Source organism: Etheostoma cragini, chromosome 13 (genome assembly GCF_013103735.1).
Source record: "Etheostoma cragini isolate CJK2018 chromosome 13, CSU_Ecrag_1.0, whole genome shotgun sequence".
In the NCBI taxonomy this organism is placed as follows: Eukaryota; Metazoa; Chordata; class Actinopteri; order Perciformes; family Percidae; genus Etheostoma; species Etheostoma cragini.
Window position 1 is genome coordinate 4,358,536 of NC_048419.1, and position 14,775 is coordinate 4,373,310.

Genomic DNA, 14,775 nt, shown 5'->3' on the forward strand with positions numbered 1-14,775 from the left:
CCTTTGTGTATCTAATTTCACTCTCCAGAGAGGTTACATGGGAGAAAAACAAATAGTACATCAGCATGTCACTGCACTTATTATTAAGGGAAATAATTGACACTATATTCCATCTATAACTGGAGTCCAAAAACTGTACATATAATTATAACATTATTCCCATAGCATAATGATGGGTTCCATGTCACCAGAGAACTGTTTTAATGGCAACAAGAATTTAGGGGAATACCACGCCATTCCATTTTAAACAAGTTATATGCTTTTCAAATGGAAATAGACTTTTTGTCTCTCCTTAATATGTCATCTTACACATGATGTGTTGTTCTACAGAGAATTAAATTGCGAATAAACGACTGACAGTAAAAAAATATGCAACTATTTTTTCCATTTTTAAAATTTGAAGGAATAGCACAACAATAACAAAAGCCATCAAAATAAGATATCATGTTATTGTAGTTTAGGTATATCATGGTGTATTACTGCAGTTGAAAACAACCTTTGAGAGTTGTTTAATGAATCAGATGTTCTTCTACTTTACCCTATGTCAATGTGATACACCAACCACCCACTTCTCTCTAACAGACCATCTAGACAGCAGTTAGATTTTGTAAGGCACGCCCTTACCTGTTTGTTGCTGTACTTGAGTTGGCTGGTCTTGTAGCTGTAATCTGAGTACTGATCTGAGCCGGTAGAGTTGTCATCTCCTCCCGTCCCTACAAAGGTGTTGGCGGCAGGAAGGTCCTGGACGGCCTGATGCTTCTGAGAGGCTGAAGGGGATTGGGCCTGCAGCTGGATGGAGGGTAAGGGGGAGTTGGAGCGATAGTGTCTGCCTATATCAGGACTTCCTGGTGAATACGTTAAGGGCAGGTGTATCCTGGGGCTATCGTTGACTCCATCAAGGTTGAACTTGAGGCTCTTTTGAAGGCTGACTTTCTCATCTTCACCAAGTGGTTTTGGGGACTTTGGGGGTTTTCCTTTCCTTCCTCTTTTGCCTTTGGCATTCTTCGGTGCCTGTTTGGGTGCGTATAAGTCTTTAGTTTCTTTCTTGCCAGCCTGATAACCACTCTTCGTTTCTCTCTGGATGCGGTGTCGAATAAATACCACCACCAAGATTAACATGACTACACCTGCCACACCGGCAAGGCTTCCAAACAAAATGTTGCTACGCTGTGCAGCAAAACCATTGTTAGGATCACCAGCAATGTCCCTATCCAGTGGGGTGTAAAGACTGTGTCCTACTAGGGCCTCCACTAAGCTGACATTTGAAATGGTTTCATTGACATAGATGTGGACCAGGGCAGTGGCATGACGTGCAGGCTTCCCCCTATCACTCACATGCACCACTAGGCGATGAAGTCCACCATGTTTGCGAGTCATCTCTTTTGCTAGAGTGATTTCCCCACTGGAGGGGGAAATGCGAAATAACTGGTAAGGGTTTCCACCAGCAATACTGAAGACCAGCTCTGCGTTAGGCCCACTATCTAGGTCTTCAGCTTCCACTATCTCAACATGGCTATCTGGGGAAGCTAGAGGTGACAATCGCCTGAAAGAGGAATTGGAGGGCTTTGTGACCACAGGGTCGTTGTCATTTTCATCCAGTACGTTGATGGTAACGCCCACATATGACGACCGAGGTGGTTCTCCTTCATCCACTGCTTTTAGACGGAAAGTATAGCTGCTCTCTTTCTCCCTGTCAAATGAGATGCTTGAAAGAATGGTGCCTGTTCCATTTTGAACTACAAACTTTCCTCCATCAGGCTCTACAGAGAGGTGGACATGGGCGTTCTCACCTTTGTCTACATCCAGGACTGTCACCATGCCAACTGGACTGAGGGGAGGCATGTTTTCCAACACTGAAAAGCTGTAGCCGCTAAGCATGAACTTGGGGTCATTGTCATTGCGGTCAAGAACTTTTATTACAACAGTTGCTGTACCTTTATGAACAGGGGACCCTTTATCTGCTGCAGTGACCCGGAACTCGTAGCGTTCTTTATGCTCACGGTCAAGCGGGCTTCGGGCTCTTACTTCGCCCGTATTGGGGTCAATCTCAAACAGACCTTTGATAGACGAGTCCGCCACAATGTTATACAGGAGTTCTGCGTTAGTGCCACTGTCAGCATCCGACGCTATAACATCCAAAACCTTCTCTCCTGGTTGGTTTTCTTCGGCAAAATCTACCTCAAACACCGTCGGCGAGAATATTGGAGAGTTGTCGTTCACATCAGTCACTTGCACCTTAAGAGAATTTGTACTAGAAAGTGCTGGATTACCAGAATCCACAGCCACAATCTCTACTCGGTAATCCCTAATCCGTTCGTAGTCGAGGGGAGTGGTGGTCTGTAGGAAATACTTCCTCTTGTTGTCACTGGAGGAGTCGCTGGCAGGGCGGAGCTGGAAGGGCACATCTCCCGCGACCACACACGTGACCACAGCATTCTCTCCCTCATCCTTGTCAGACACTTGCACCAAAGCAACGGCTGTGCCAACGGGCATGTCCTCTGAAATGTTAGCCACTCCTTCACTGTGTGTCACAAGGCCGATTCCACGAATCTCCACAGCAGGAGCGTTGTCATTTTGGTCAGTCACCTCAATAGTTACAAATGTCTTCGAGCTTTTAGGTTGAGGACCCTTATCCCTCGCCACCACATAGAAAGACAAGCTGCTGATTTCCTCCCTGTCCAGGGATCCTTTGACATAAATAATGCCAGTGGACCGATCAATTCGTAAGAGTTTCGGCACTGGGTCAACTGCTTGGTGAAGGGTATACTCAATTTCTCCGTTAGGGCCCATGTCAGAATCATTTGCTTTGACCTAAAATGAAAAGAATTCCATGGTGAAAGGCGTGATTTATGCACAACAAATTGGAGTTATAATTACAGTAACGGACACCAGTGTAGAATTTTCTCTACTAGCCATTGGTCAATCAATTAATTAATTCAACCCATCTGATCACTTCAAAGCACAGCAAGTGAATAGCCCATATAGGCATATTTCATTATAGCCCTTCCTCTCTGCCTTTGATAGTTGTTACAAGTCTTTTTTAATCTCTCACCCCTTTTCTTTAATTCCAGAAATTGGGCCAATGACAAGGTTCACATGAAAACATATGGCAGAATATTACGGATGCTATTTCTTTCATGACAGTCATTACAATTTCACAGCAGTTTGCAGAAAAAAATCCTACTCAAAGTATCTCAATTCTATGTCTGCAAGTATAATAGCACAACAAAATCAGTAGGTTGCCTAATTGCCTGTATAAGCATAGTATGAGAATGCTGTAATAATTCTAGTAATACCTGAAAAAAGCAAATTAGAGTAACATGAGTTTAAATTAATTTTGAAAAACTTAGATATAATGAAGATAATTGAGTTTAAACTGGGGCCTTGGTTTCCCAAATGTTCTGCATGAGAGGTTACATTTGGAGTTGTAAGGCTATTTTTAAATATTAAAAAACATCTGTTTTAATTGGATTTCACATTAAGACTTTATCTAAGGAATAAGCACTGCACAAACATGTCGCACACACTTGTTTAAGAACATTTTGATGAATTGGCTGAGTTTATTTTAATCTATGTTTCTTAGTTGCTAAATATAATTTCAAAACAGTACATAAGGCAGCACAAACAATTGGTTTCAATGTAACTGTTTACTTCAGGCTGCAATTTTATTTCAAATGAGTTTTTATAAGCAAGTTTATTGGTATCACAATCTTACCTGCAACACAGAGTGCCCCACGGGACTGTTTTCCGACACTTCTGCCTCATATGTGGACCTTTCAAATTTGGGAGCGTTGTCATTGGCATCAGTGACTACCACTCTCAGCAGAGCACTGCTGTAGCGCTGTGGGTTCCCTCCATCCACTGCCTTGATGGTGAGGTCATAGGAATCCTTTAACTCACGATCTAGGTTGCCCAGGACAATGAGCTGTGGGAGCTTCCCCCCCCTGTCGTCAGCCACCTGTAAACCAAACAGGGTCGCTGCGTCTGGCCCTGCAGTGAGAGCATAATCCGCCACCCCATTCCTGTCTGAGTCCCTGTCCGTAGCTAGAGGTATGGAGAACAGCGCCCCCATGATCGTGTTCTCTGGGACAGAGATGGTAAGCACAGAAGAGGGAAACTGTGGAGTGTTGTCATTGATGTCCTGCACCTCAATGCGTCCTTCAATGAGTCGTGGGCTCTGGTTTTGTATCAGATCTGTCACCGATACTTCAAATTCCAGGTAGCAGGGCTTACCCTTAGCCAGGGATCGACAGTCCCTCAGTGTCTCTCTGTCTATGGGAATCTCTGTGGTGAAAATGTCTCCCGTCTTTCCATCAACACGGAGGTAAGGAGCACCCACCTCCAGCTTGTAGAGATGACCCGAGTCTGGCAGGCCCTGGTCTGATGCCAGGCTACCAATGAGAGTGTTGGGAGGCTGCTCCTCCTGGACCCGGTACAGGATACTGCCTTCAGCGGAGCCACGGTGCAGCACCAGGACCCAGAAAAGCACTACTTGTAACTTCAGTTCCATCAGGTCATCAGAAGATCTGCCTGCAAAATGACAGAGTATTTGTGTCAATGTTCTTTCCTTTTGGCAATCATGTTTAAAGATTTAGTTTTAAGCTGTACCAAACATCGTAGGCAATAATGCTTCACTCTTATTATAAAAAGGGAAAAAAACACACAATCCACAATTCATTAAAAACCAGAGTGATGCATGCATTCAGCAGGAAAAAAAATGCATTGTGTTTTTCTATCATAACTCTGAATTATTTCTGTCAATAAGTAGTAACCAAATCTACAGCAGGCCTAGAAGCACAATGTAATAATTAGACAACAATAACAACCAAGGGAATGTTACTGCTGGCCATCATAACCATTTCCTGGCTAGGTTTCTTCTCTGTCCCAGCACTTCAATGAATATCGCAGCTTAACACATATAATGTAGAAATGAATGTAGGAACAAGAAATTGTATCTTGTGAGCTAACACACAAAACAAACTTGAGGGCTAGCGTGAATTGGATTGTTCCAGCTGCGTGCTCAAATTGTAATACAAAATCATATTGCCTAAGAGACTCATTATTTTGGCATTACACTACTAGATATTGAGTGGTGTAGCTGAAAAAGTAACAAACGGTATCAAAGATACACTCAAACATAAATCCTCACAAATCTGCCAAGATAGTATCCATTAACAAAGTCAGACTAATCTATTACATAACCAGAGAGGCCTCTCACAACAAGCGCTTGCACACTATGGGCCAGGAAAGGAATGGGGACATTTGGACTCATGCAGAATATGCATGAGTCACATTCAGATTGAAACAATGCATAATGCAGAAACTCCCATCCATGCTCCACTGCTACTGGCTAGCTCAAACACTGTAATCATTGTTTGATTTTGAACCTTTCAACTCAGTAATTATGACCCATTATTTTAGTGTCTTCTTTGATCGGTGTTCCCTCTGGCTAAAGAATCTTGGGTTTTTTCATGCTACAACGATTTTAGACTATAATTATTTCCTCTGCGTATGTGTGTGTAGAGTTCTATTGGTAATTGAAATGAGAGCAGACGCTAAGGTTCAGTAGCAAGGTTCAGTGCTCTGGAAAACTTAGTAGTGGCAACATTTTACCATTTTTGTGTGTATAACATATCTGCGAGGGTCTACAAAATCAACTTTCAGCTAAAAGGTGATGTGCAGTTGAAGCATTATGGTACCTAACACTTAGTAATAACTTCAAAAAGAAAAGAAAATAAGAGTACAGGTGCAGGATACAATATTGGCTGGTACCCTAAGGGACCCTCAGGGAAAACTATGAGATCAGTGCAACCTTCATTTATGAGGTTGTGAGAAAGATAGAAATATCCAATATGGTCAAATCCTGTTACTCTGAGTTCAATGCACTACATTCTGCATCTTGTCCCATGAAATAATGATCCAGAAAGGAGAAAAGCAAATGTGTATTAAGCAAGACAGCAACACACAAATATACAGCAATCCAATGAGAAATCCAATTCCTTTTGAATACATTAAAATTGGAAGTGCAGGTTATTGATGCACTAATTGCTCAGTTATCGATGTGTCCCTTTTTACATTTGCAGGGGGAGCCTCGAGTCAATGTGGCGTGAACGGTTAGCGGGCATTCTGTGTGTTCATGTGTACAGAGGGAAAAAAAGGCAGGCAGCAGTAAAAACATAACCAGCTGATAAATTCCCAAACGCTTTTTTTATACCAACAAATGACATTTGTTAAATATTTATTAAGTAATGGTCATCCTAAAAGTAATTGAAATTGTTTCATTTAAATGCTGTCACTGCTTACATTAAACACAACAGCTTACAGATACTTGGGTTTTTATGTTAGGTCATTTAATATAACATGATCATACGCTTACAAGAGGACTCCTTATATGGTGCACAGGCCCAGAATGTTCCGGTCACATGATATATGCTTTAGCCTTCTACCCCGTCTTTCTCTACTAAAACCACTGTTGAATGAACTTTTTAATGTTTCTTTTTACAAAAAACTGTTGTTTGAAAATGAAAACCATTATTATTGTCATAACGTTTTGTTTAGCTGTAACTGTCCTTCTGCCATTGCAGCCAATTGAATGAACGGGCGTGCTTTGATAGTGACATGATTGTTATGGTTGATGACACTCATGACTTAATGTCTTCCAGTTGGCCTCATGCCTGTCTTCCAGATGGCACCATGCCTGGCAGCTACAGCGATTTGGTGTTCTTTTTTCCTTTGTTTACATTGACATTAAAATTCATGTTGTTTGTGAAATATGGGTTTTGCCTTCACTCAGTTTGAATTTCTTATCGGTTGAATATTATAGACACCATGCCTTTGGGCCTCTATATCACATTTGCAGCTATCTCCCAAATATTTTATCAAAAGCTTGACAGCATCTTTTTTTTTTTTCTTATCTAAAAGCACTCTAAGGTGGTGGCGAAGGGGAACTAGTGCTGAGATTTTTCCCTGCTGGACCACCGCATGTCTCACCACAGTCCACTAGCTGAACAGCAAAATGGATAAATTAGAACTGCTGCACAACTAGGAGTGACATTTCCTGTATCTCAGCGATTTTGTTTCTCTAAAAAGGAAGTTATTTCTTACAGTGTGTTCAAATGTGTCATATTACAGTCCTGGTTGACCACTCTAACCACTGCATCTGTAAGGAGTGACATTCTACAATAACAATGCCAGTGTGCGACAGATACTAGAACTGGATCAGGCGACGCAATGCTTAAATCTTCAGCAAGTACTAGGCTGAGAAAGGGAAATCCTGTTGTCTATTAAAACTTACCCTGTCAACACCCAAAACCTGTGGAAGAACAAAGCTGTTTAACTGAGACACTCACTGCAGAAACCATCTTCATTCGTGCAAGGACAACCCATTATAACTAGAAAAGCGCAGCTACTTTGTGGTAGCTACACCACAGGACAAGCTCTAACTGACCCCTACTGTTCTACAAGTCGTATGAGTGCGGTACACACAGTACTTTCTCTACGCAGAGCTATTAGGGCGTTTAGCACGGCCTAAAGGACTCATACTTTAATTCCCGTAAGCGCAGCGTGCTGCAAAAAGCATCCTGCACAAAACAGACAAACCAACAGACACATAATGGAGACACATTAAATAAATAGAAGAAATATCTTTCCAAATACAATCAAGGAATCCATTGTCTTACTGAGAATGAGAACGTTAACCCTACCAGTGAAGCAGCACTCAGCACACTGCCTCACGCTGTGAACATTCAATGGTCCAGATGGTTCCAACATAAAGAAAAACTGAAGCCAGCCTGTACCACAGTATGGAGGTGGACTTCCAAAGACAGTCTAAAACTGCCTAATAGGTCTGCTATTTGCTACATCTCCTGTGAAGATGTTGCAACAAAGTATATAGTCAAAGCAAAATGGAGTTTAAGACCACTAGGAACATCACAGAGTAGGCCTGCCATGTGGCAAGAGCATACCATTAGGGGGGCCAAGTCTACAAGACCGGACTACGGAGGCAGTGTATCATGACTCATTCTCAGCATGGCCATCACCCAACAGATTCACAAGCTGCAGGAGAAACTCGCCCAAGCATACCCCTTCACCTGCAAATGACCTATTTACACAAGTGATCCTCACTTGTGCTCACTGTGTCACCTGGTAGTCTGTTGTCACTTCTGTGTAAGTGTCACTGAAATGTACACGTGTTCAAAAGACAACACACTGTTCTACCTACAGGTAAATAACACATCTTTACAGCCAGGTATTACGGTTTACTGTGAATATATTTACATATGTGCAGTATATTCAGTGCACACCTCTGTCCACTACCAGTACACAAATCTCTCATTAAAAAAGTGCAGGGATACATATTTAATTTCTTTATACAGCCAAAGCCTTTAAATAATGAAAGAAAAGAGAGTTTTGGTTTAAAAAAAACTAAATATACTAAAGAGGACAAAGCAAGGAGCAAAAAAAATCTCAATCAGAATATTGGAATAGTTTCAAAAACACAGTTTTTCCCATCGCAGAAATAATGGAATGTCTCTTTATACTGTGACTCCCTTCCATCTGATCTCTCCCTTGCCTCATGGATCTTCCCATTTCCTCCAACGCCATTTTGAATGACAGTGAACTCCCGATTTCCTCCGAGCAACTGCTGACAATCCTTCCACCTCTCCCTAAAGGCTCAGTGCCAGTGCTGCTGCTCTGCTCCTCAGAAGAGACGGGGAAAGACTTCTCTGGCAGCTAAACATCCGTCAAACTGCAAGGTCTGATTGAGTCTCACCTGGAGCCCTCACACAGTGAACCACCCTGGTGACCCCACTGTTGAAGAGAACATTTCAACTTCTCCATGTCCACAATAACTGACCCTACACAGTTGGTCTCATTCCCAAGAGGGACACAGTCCTCTTCCTTAATGAGGCCACGAGTGCTGAACCCAGCCATAATGATGACCTCTGAAAAAGTGGTACCATCCTAGCTTACTAAGACAGCAAACCTACTCCTCCACCACCTGGACCTGTCTTTATGTTGGCAAGTGGGCACTGCAGAAATCTCCTCTGTTCACTCGCTCTGACATCCAAAGCATCATCCTAAAATTGCTCCACAAAAAGGCTTTTGCTCCACAGGTAGTTATGGAACTGTCTTTGGGAATGTTGACATCTAGTTGGCTGGAGAGAAAAATATAAGGTTAGAGGGATGGTTCAGAGTAACTTCGCCCTAGGGTGCTTTGCACACGACCTAGAGCCAAACACCCTCCCCTAAAGCTTTTTTCCCTTGGTACCAAACTTCATAGGCTGTGTACTCAAAACAAGGCATTGTAAAGTTTGTAAGTACACCATGACGTTATATAACCTTTGTGTTGTCTTCCCGTCAACCTGCAACGTTGTGTTTTTCTGGCTAGAAATTTCAACATTTTGTTATTTTTTTCTACACTTTTCTTGATGTTTTCGTAGATTTTATACCAGTTGTTTTTGTCTCTTTTTGGGTGTTAGTTTTCATTAGGATTTTGTCATTTTTGGCAATGTTTTTTGTTGCTGATTGTTTTGGTCACTTTTCTCAGCATAAAAAATAAATAAAGGGTTTTGTCGATTTTTTTTTTCCCTGCATTTTTGTAGCTTTTTCCAACATTTGCCACTTTTTCAACGTTCTTTTGTCATAGTTCTGATACAGAAAGTTTTTGTAAATGGGTCAAATTGGACCCAAGGACAACAGGAAAGTAAAATAACACTTGCCTAATGGCTTCTGCAATCTGCTGCTACTGCTACAGGCAGTCAGACAGCGCTTAGGGACCGTCTACAAACTACAACACAAAAAAGAGATACAAAAAAATATATATTATTTTTATGATGAAATAAGGTAGTGTCTCCAAACTTACCTCAATTAGAACTTGTCTCCTGCTAGTAATACAGCACTTACCGTACCTTCAAAAAATAAGTTCAATTATGAAATATTTTTGTTGTATCTCTTATCGGTCCCTAAGCACTCGTCGTATTGCCGGTAGCAGCAGCGGTAGCAGGCAAGTGTTTTTTAAACAAACTCCTGGTTAGGCCTGCGCGATTTGGGGAAAAATATGAATCACGATTTTCTTAAGCTTTGAATTGATATCACGATTTTCTGCCACGATCTTTTTCTTACAAAGTGAAATGTTTTGTGCACACAGGAACCATGACAAAACATAACAAATACCAAACATTGATTTTTTTTTTCGCCACCTAGAGCACATTGTGCATCACTACAAGCCTGTTAACACAGAGGCTTCAGTGAAGACAAGGGAGAGCACTGCAGTGCTTGGGAGCACTTTAAAACCTATTTTATACAGTCTATGTTTAAAACTCACAGAAGAAAGTAGGAGCGTTTGTGATGCAGTCGGCTTGTAAAATTAAATGAGAATCAAAGTCAACGGGTGAATCGAGATCGCAATTTTATAAGCATTACTTACTTACCACCTTTACAATACAAGCCTTGTTTTATGAGCACATAAACTAGTTGAACTGTTGTAGAGGTTTGGTACCATTCCGGTCATTATTAGTGGGGTATTTACAAGATCCACATTTGGTTCCATTAGCACCTGCACTAAGGCATTTGGCTGATAGCGCTAACTCGACTAACGTTACCCCAAAGGGAAAAAAGCTTCCGGGGAGGGTGTTTGGCTTAAGGTCATGGTGCAAAGGACCCTAGGGTGAAATTACTCCGAACTATCCCTTTAACTGGTGCATTTTAAGCTAAGGGTCATGATTTTCATTTTGAAGTGAACAAGCTGTTGGGCATGACACATTGATATTATTTGCATAAGTAGCTGTGCGGTAATCATGCCATGCATATAAGTAACCAGTACACTAGATCCTGTTTCTTTATTATATCAATTAGTGATATTAATAATTATAATGAAATGTATAAGATGGAATATATTGAAGTAAAAGGACTGACTTTGAATGAACAAAAATCATTTGCATGAGATACATTTGAATAATATTAGAAAAGTCGGTAAAAAAGCAATACTTTAGTCACAAATAGTAAAAGGTGTGTAAAGTCTGTAACAACCATCCTGTATCAGTTATTTATGGAGAAAGTGAATAACATCATCAATCTATCTTCATCTATTTCCTGCATGTGACATGAATAGTTGATCATTTGTTTGTAAAGTAACATCATTTTGTAAAGAAACCCAATTTGCAATTTTATTCTTTTAAAAGTATTTTTTTTATTAAATATGTATAAGATATTTGGCTTGAAGTTGCAGAAGTAAAAGATAAAGATAAAGGGCTGCATACATGTGAGGATGTCATAATGCATTAAAAAAAGGTAAGTAAAAAAAATGAACAATATACTTGTGTTGCAGAGCATGTGCACCTGTCCTGGTTACCATAGAGACACAATTTCTACTGACTGAGTCAACTCAGTGACTGACTGGGTGACATTTGCTCTTTAAGATGGCCCCTCCCCACAGGTCCAGCAGAAATGACTCACGAGTAGAATCCACTGAGGCATAATTGCAAAATAATAATATGCCAAAGGGTTAGGGTTGTGTCTGGGGGAAAAAAACATTAGGAGTATAGGAATGAAGATTATGATCCAGCAGCATCGCCAGTTGTTATGTTCCTGAATTGTCACCTGTTACTTGGTACAAATCAAGCTTGCGAATTCCTACCATAAGATGTAATCCCCTGCCTGCTTTGAGAGTGGGAAGATAACGAATGATTTAATGATTTTCCCAACTGAGGTGATTTGATATATTGGCTGACTCTGCACCTTTAGATAGTATAACAGGTAAAATCCATTACCCTCCCACCAGCATGATTTATGATGGCTAGTATCACCACTTAGGTCTCCTTACAGCTGATCTACCAATGGAATGTACTGCAAAATGTTACTCTACACACTTTTAGAGACAGAAAACTCTGGCCTTTGGTGTGAAACACTTTCTAAGGGCAGGAGCCCATTCAGCCCCCCCCCCAAAAAACCCAAAACACTGATGGAGAGTCACTCCTACAACATTAAATGGTCCCTTACAAGCATCAATGTGACTAAACCACATTTCCCAGGCAGATGTGTTTGACAGCTTTGTATTATGTTGTACAGCTTCTTGCAATCAAGTTCAAGTAGCTGTTTAAGCAGTCTTGTCAGAAACCCTACTTGCGCCGTTTCAGTGATGAGACGTTTACCAAATGGCAAACAGGTAGCCTTCCTTCAGCAGCTCTAATGCATGACAAAATGCATATAAGTGCACAATAGTCAGATTAGAGTGGATAGTATGGGTTTAATACTGATCAACTATGGCAAGTGAATGAAATTAGGAAGGGGAAAATATAGAGGAAATTGAACTTAACAGCCTGTCCTTTTGGCCCTTGTGCATCACTGTATTTGAAAATCAATAGATAGATAGATAGATAGATAGATAGATAGATAGATAGATAGATAGATAGACTGGCAGAACTAATAATTAAGTCTGTCTTTTTCAATGTCCCCTTTCTCACAACTGCTTCGTTATCGACTGACTTAGATCGTCACATTCATCAGGTTTATGTCTTATAGACAGTTTGTCAGTACTGGGTAACCGAGCCTGTTTTGATCTGCACTGTTTTGACGGCCTTGTAGCCCACAGTATGTGTGGGAACTTAGACCGGCATCACTGTTGAGCAGACTATTAAAATGTGCCTGGTGGTCGGCGGAGTGGGGAGAAACAACACCCCAGACTCTTTCTGGAGAGCTGGGGAGAATGTCGGTGCGGATGCGCTGATCAAAGATTTTTTTTTTCTCTCTCCCTCCAATTAGATGCGCTAATCTCTCCATAGGGAAACTGCACATTAGTTATCAACATGATAGGTTATATACGTCAGAATTATTTGCTCAAAAGAACCGTTACTCCTGAGTAAAGAGCCACTAATTAAGGCAATCAGTATGTTTGCAGCTAGTATAAAAGAAATGACGAGAACGGGATGATGGGGATGGATGACATTTTCTGCTTCACAGAATCCTAATGATCATAAAATGCAATTTTCAATGCAATGCCAATTTAGCCTACACACCAGATTATAGCGTGTGTAGTGACATTGTAGGTGAAGTGCAAGGATCTGCAGACTTAAACACTTAATAGGCTACCATTACGCACGGAGGATAGAACTCTACTCGGATGTGTCTTAATTGCGACGCATCCTCATTACAGTCACGCAGGGCATCATTATTGTGGGTGACATATCTGGTGACTGTTACCTTTTCTATCGCTGTGTCCCATCAACCTGTAACACCAAGCCGCTCCTCTAACGGCCTGTCTAGCATTAAGTGCACCGAGGACAACTTGTTGTATACCCCATGCACAGTCTGTTTGGACCATGGCCTACCACTTCACAACAAACATATTTTCTAATTAAAACTTCGCAACACAAATCTCCAACAGCGTCGACCCACTCAAAGCAACTTTCCTGGGTAATTTCGCAGTAATTGCAGTACCTGTGCCAGAGACTTCTCTATGAGCGCTTGTCGCGTCGCCGATCCGTCCGCAGCTGATACAGTGTGTATGTCCACCGCTGATCCCAGAGGCAGGCGTCTAACCCTCAAACCTCCGCCACAGTGGTGACATCCAAATCACTTCGGTGGCCACACAATCCACTCACAGCATTTGCAACTTTCCGCATCAAAATGCAGAATTCGGTGTCCGCCGTCGTCCCGCAGTCTTGTAGCACTGATACAGATTTATGTCCGTGGAAATATTGCAAGTTATGAGCTGTTTCTGTTCAATTAGTTTTACGATAGTGCTGGAAAATGAAGAGTCTCATTCCATAAGGAGAGCCTACTGCGTGCCATTTCCGATCCTCAATCACTGATCCCTGCCGAGATATGCACTCGTTGGCGCATCCCTTTGGTCCAAGTTTCCCGAGCGCTTCCCCTGAAAGAAGTAGCCTCGAACGCACTCTAAAGACGCGCTGGATGTCTCAACGATGGCAACATAAATGGCATTTTGCAACGTAAAAATCGGAATTGCTAACCGGTCCTTAACAAGGAGCCCATCTGAAGCATTTCCAGAGAGCAAGTGGTGAGATACTGTGGGCAGGTTAGTTGCTCCCCTCTCTCCTTCTCTCTCTCTCTACTCATCAGAGCGTGGGGGGGGGGAGGTGGGGCTCCCATCCACCGCAGCACACAGCAACTTCACACTCAACATCACATTATGCCCGGGCTGCCTACCAGGAAATTGGGCGATTGCTACAGTATAAGAAGATCTCATCAAACTGGGTCACCTCAAATGGGGGAATGCACATTATGAAAGAAGCGTATCATGCAGTTACTGTGCGCGTGTTGCACTCCTGTTGCCACACGGCCGCTTCCTCTGTTGATGTAAAAGGCACTGATTGTACCATTTGTCTAAATTTGATGTAACAGGTAGCCTGCGCTGACAGTTTACTTGTTGAGAAGCAGTCCATGTAGCAAAATGAATGGCCTAAAATGGAAGCTGGATGGCCACTATTTATTCATTTGGCGCCACCCTCAGGCGGTTATAATAAGAATGGGAAATGCAGTCCTCTGCATCAGATGAGGAAATTAAGGGACTCGCATGTTAACATTGCTTGATGTTGGAGTAATACACATAATGTTGCTGTTTTGGCAAGTAAAGACACTGAAAGTGCTGCTGGGGTACATTGGAATAAACTAGTTCTGTCTAACATCATTTGTTAAAACTGCAGCAGTGCAATTAAACAAAAAAACAACGCTTTTCCTCTGGGCTATAAATCAGCATGGCTCAGCAGGGAGTGAAATCCACCCCCCGCTACAGTTCTTCTTCTTCTTTCTTCC

General features: G+C 41.8%; 1 protein-coding gene across 2 annotated transcripts in view; it reads right to left on the reverse strand.

Annotated features, from left to right (window-relative positions):
• The window catches only part of pcdh1a (protocadherin 1a), a 92,145-nt gene extending 78,061 nt beyond the window's left edge, over positions 1-14,084 (reverse strand). The window contains exons 1-3 of one of the 2 annotated variants that reach the window (XM_034890110.1): positions 13,438-14,083; positions 3,716-4,530; positions 625-2,811 (exon numbers count right to left, since the gene is read on the reverse strand). In XM_034890110.1, coding sequence (XP_034746001.1) covers positions 625-2,811; positions 3,716-4,510 — 2,982 coding nt within the window. In that variant the 5' untranslated portion in view covers positions 4,511-4,530; positions 13,438-14,083. Of the gene's footprint in view, positions 1-624; positions 2,812-3,715; positions 4,531-13,437 lie in introns of both variants that reach the window. The other variant, XM_034890111.1, reaches the window with a different exon arrangement.
• Between the last annotated feature and the right edge of the window lie 691 nt (positions 14,085-14,775).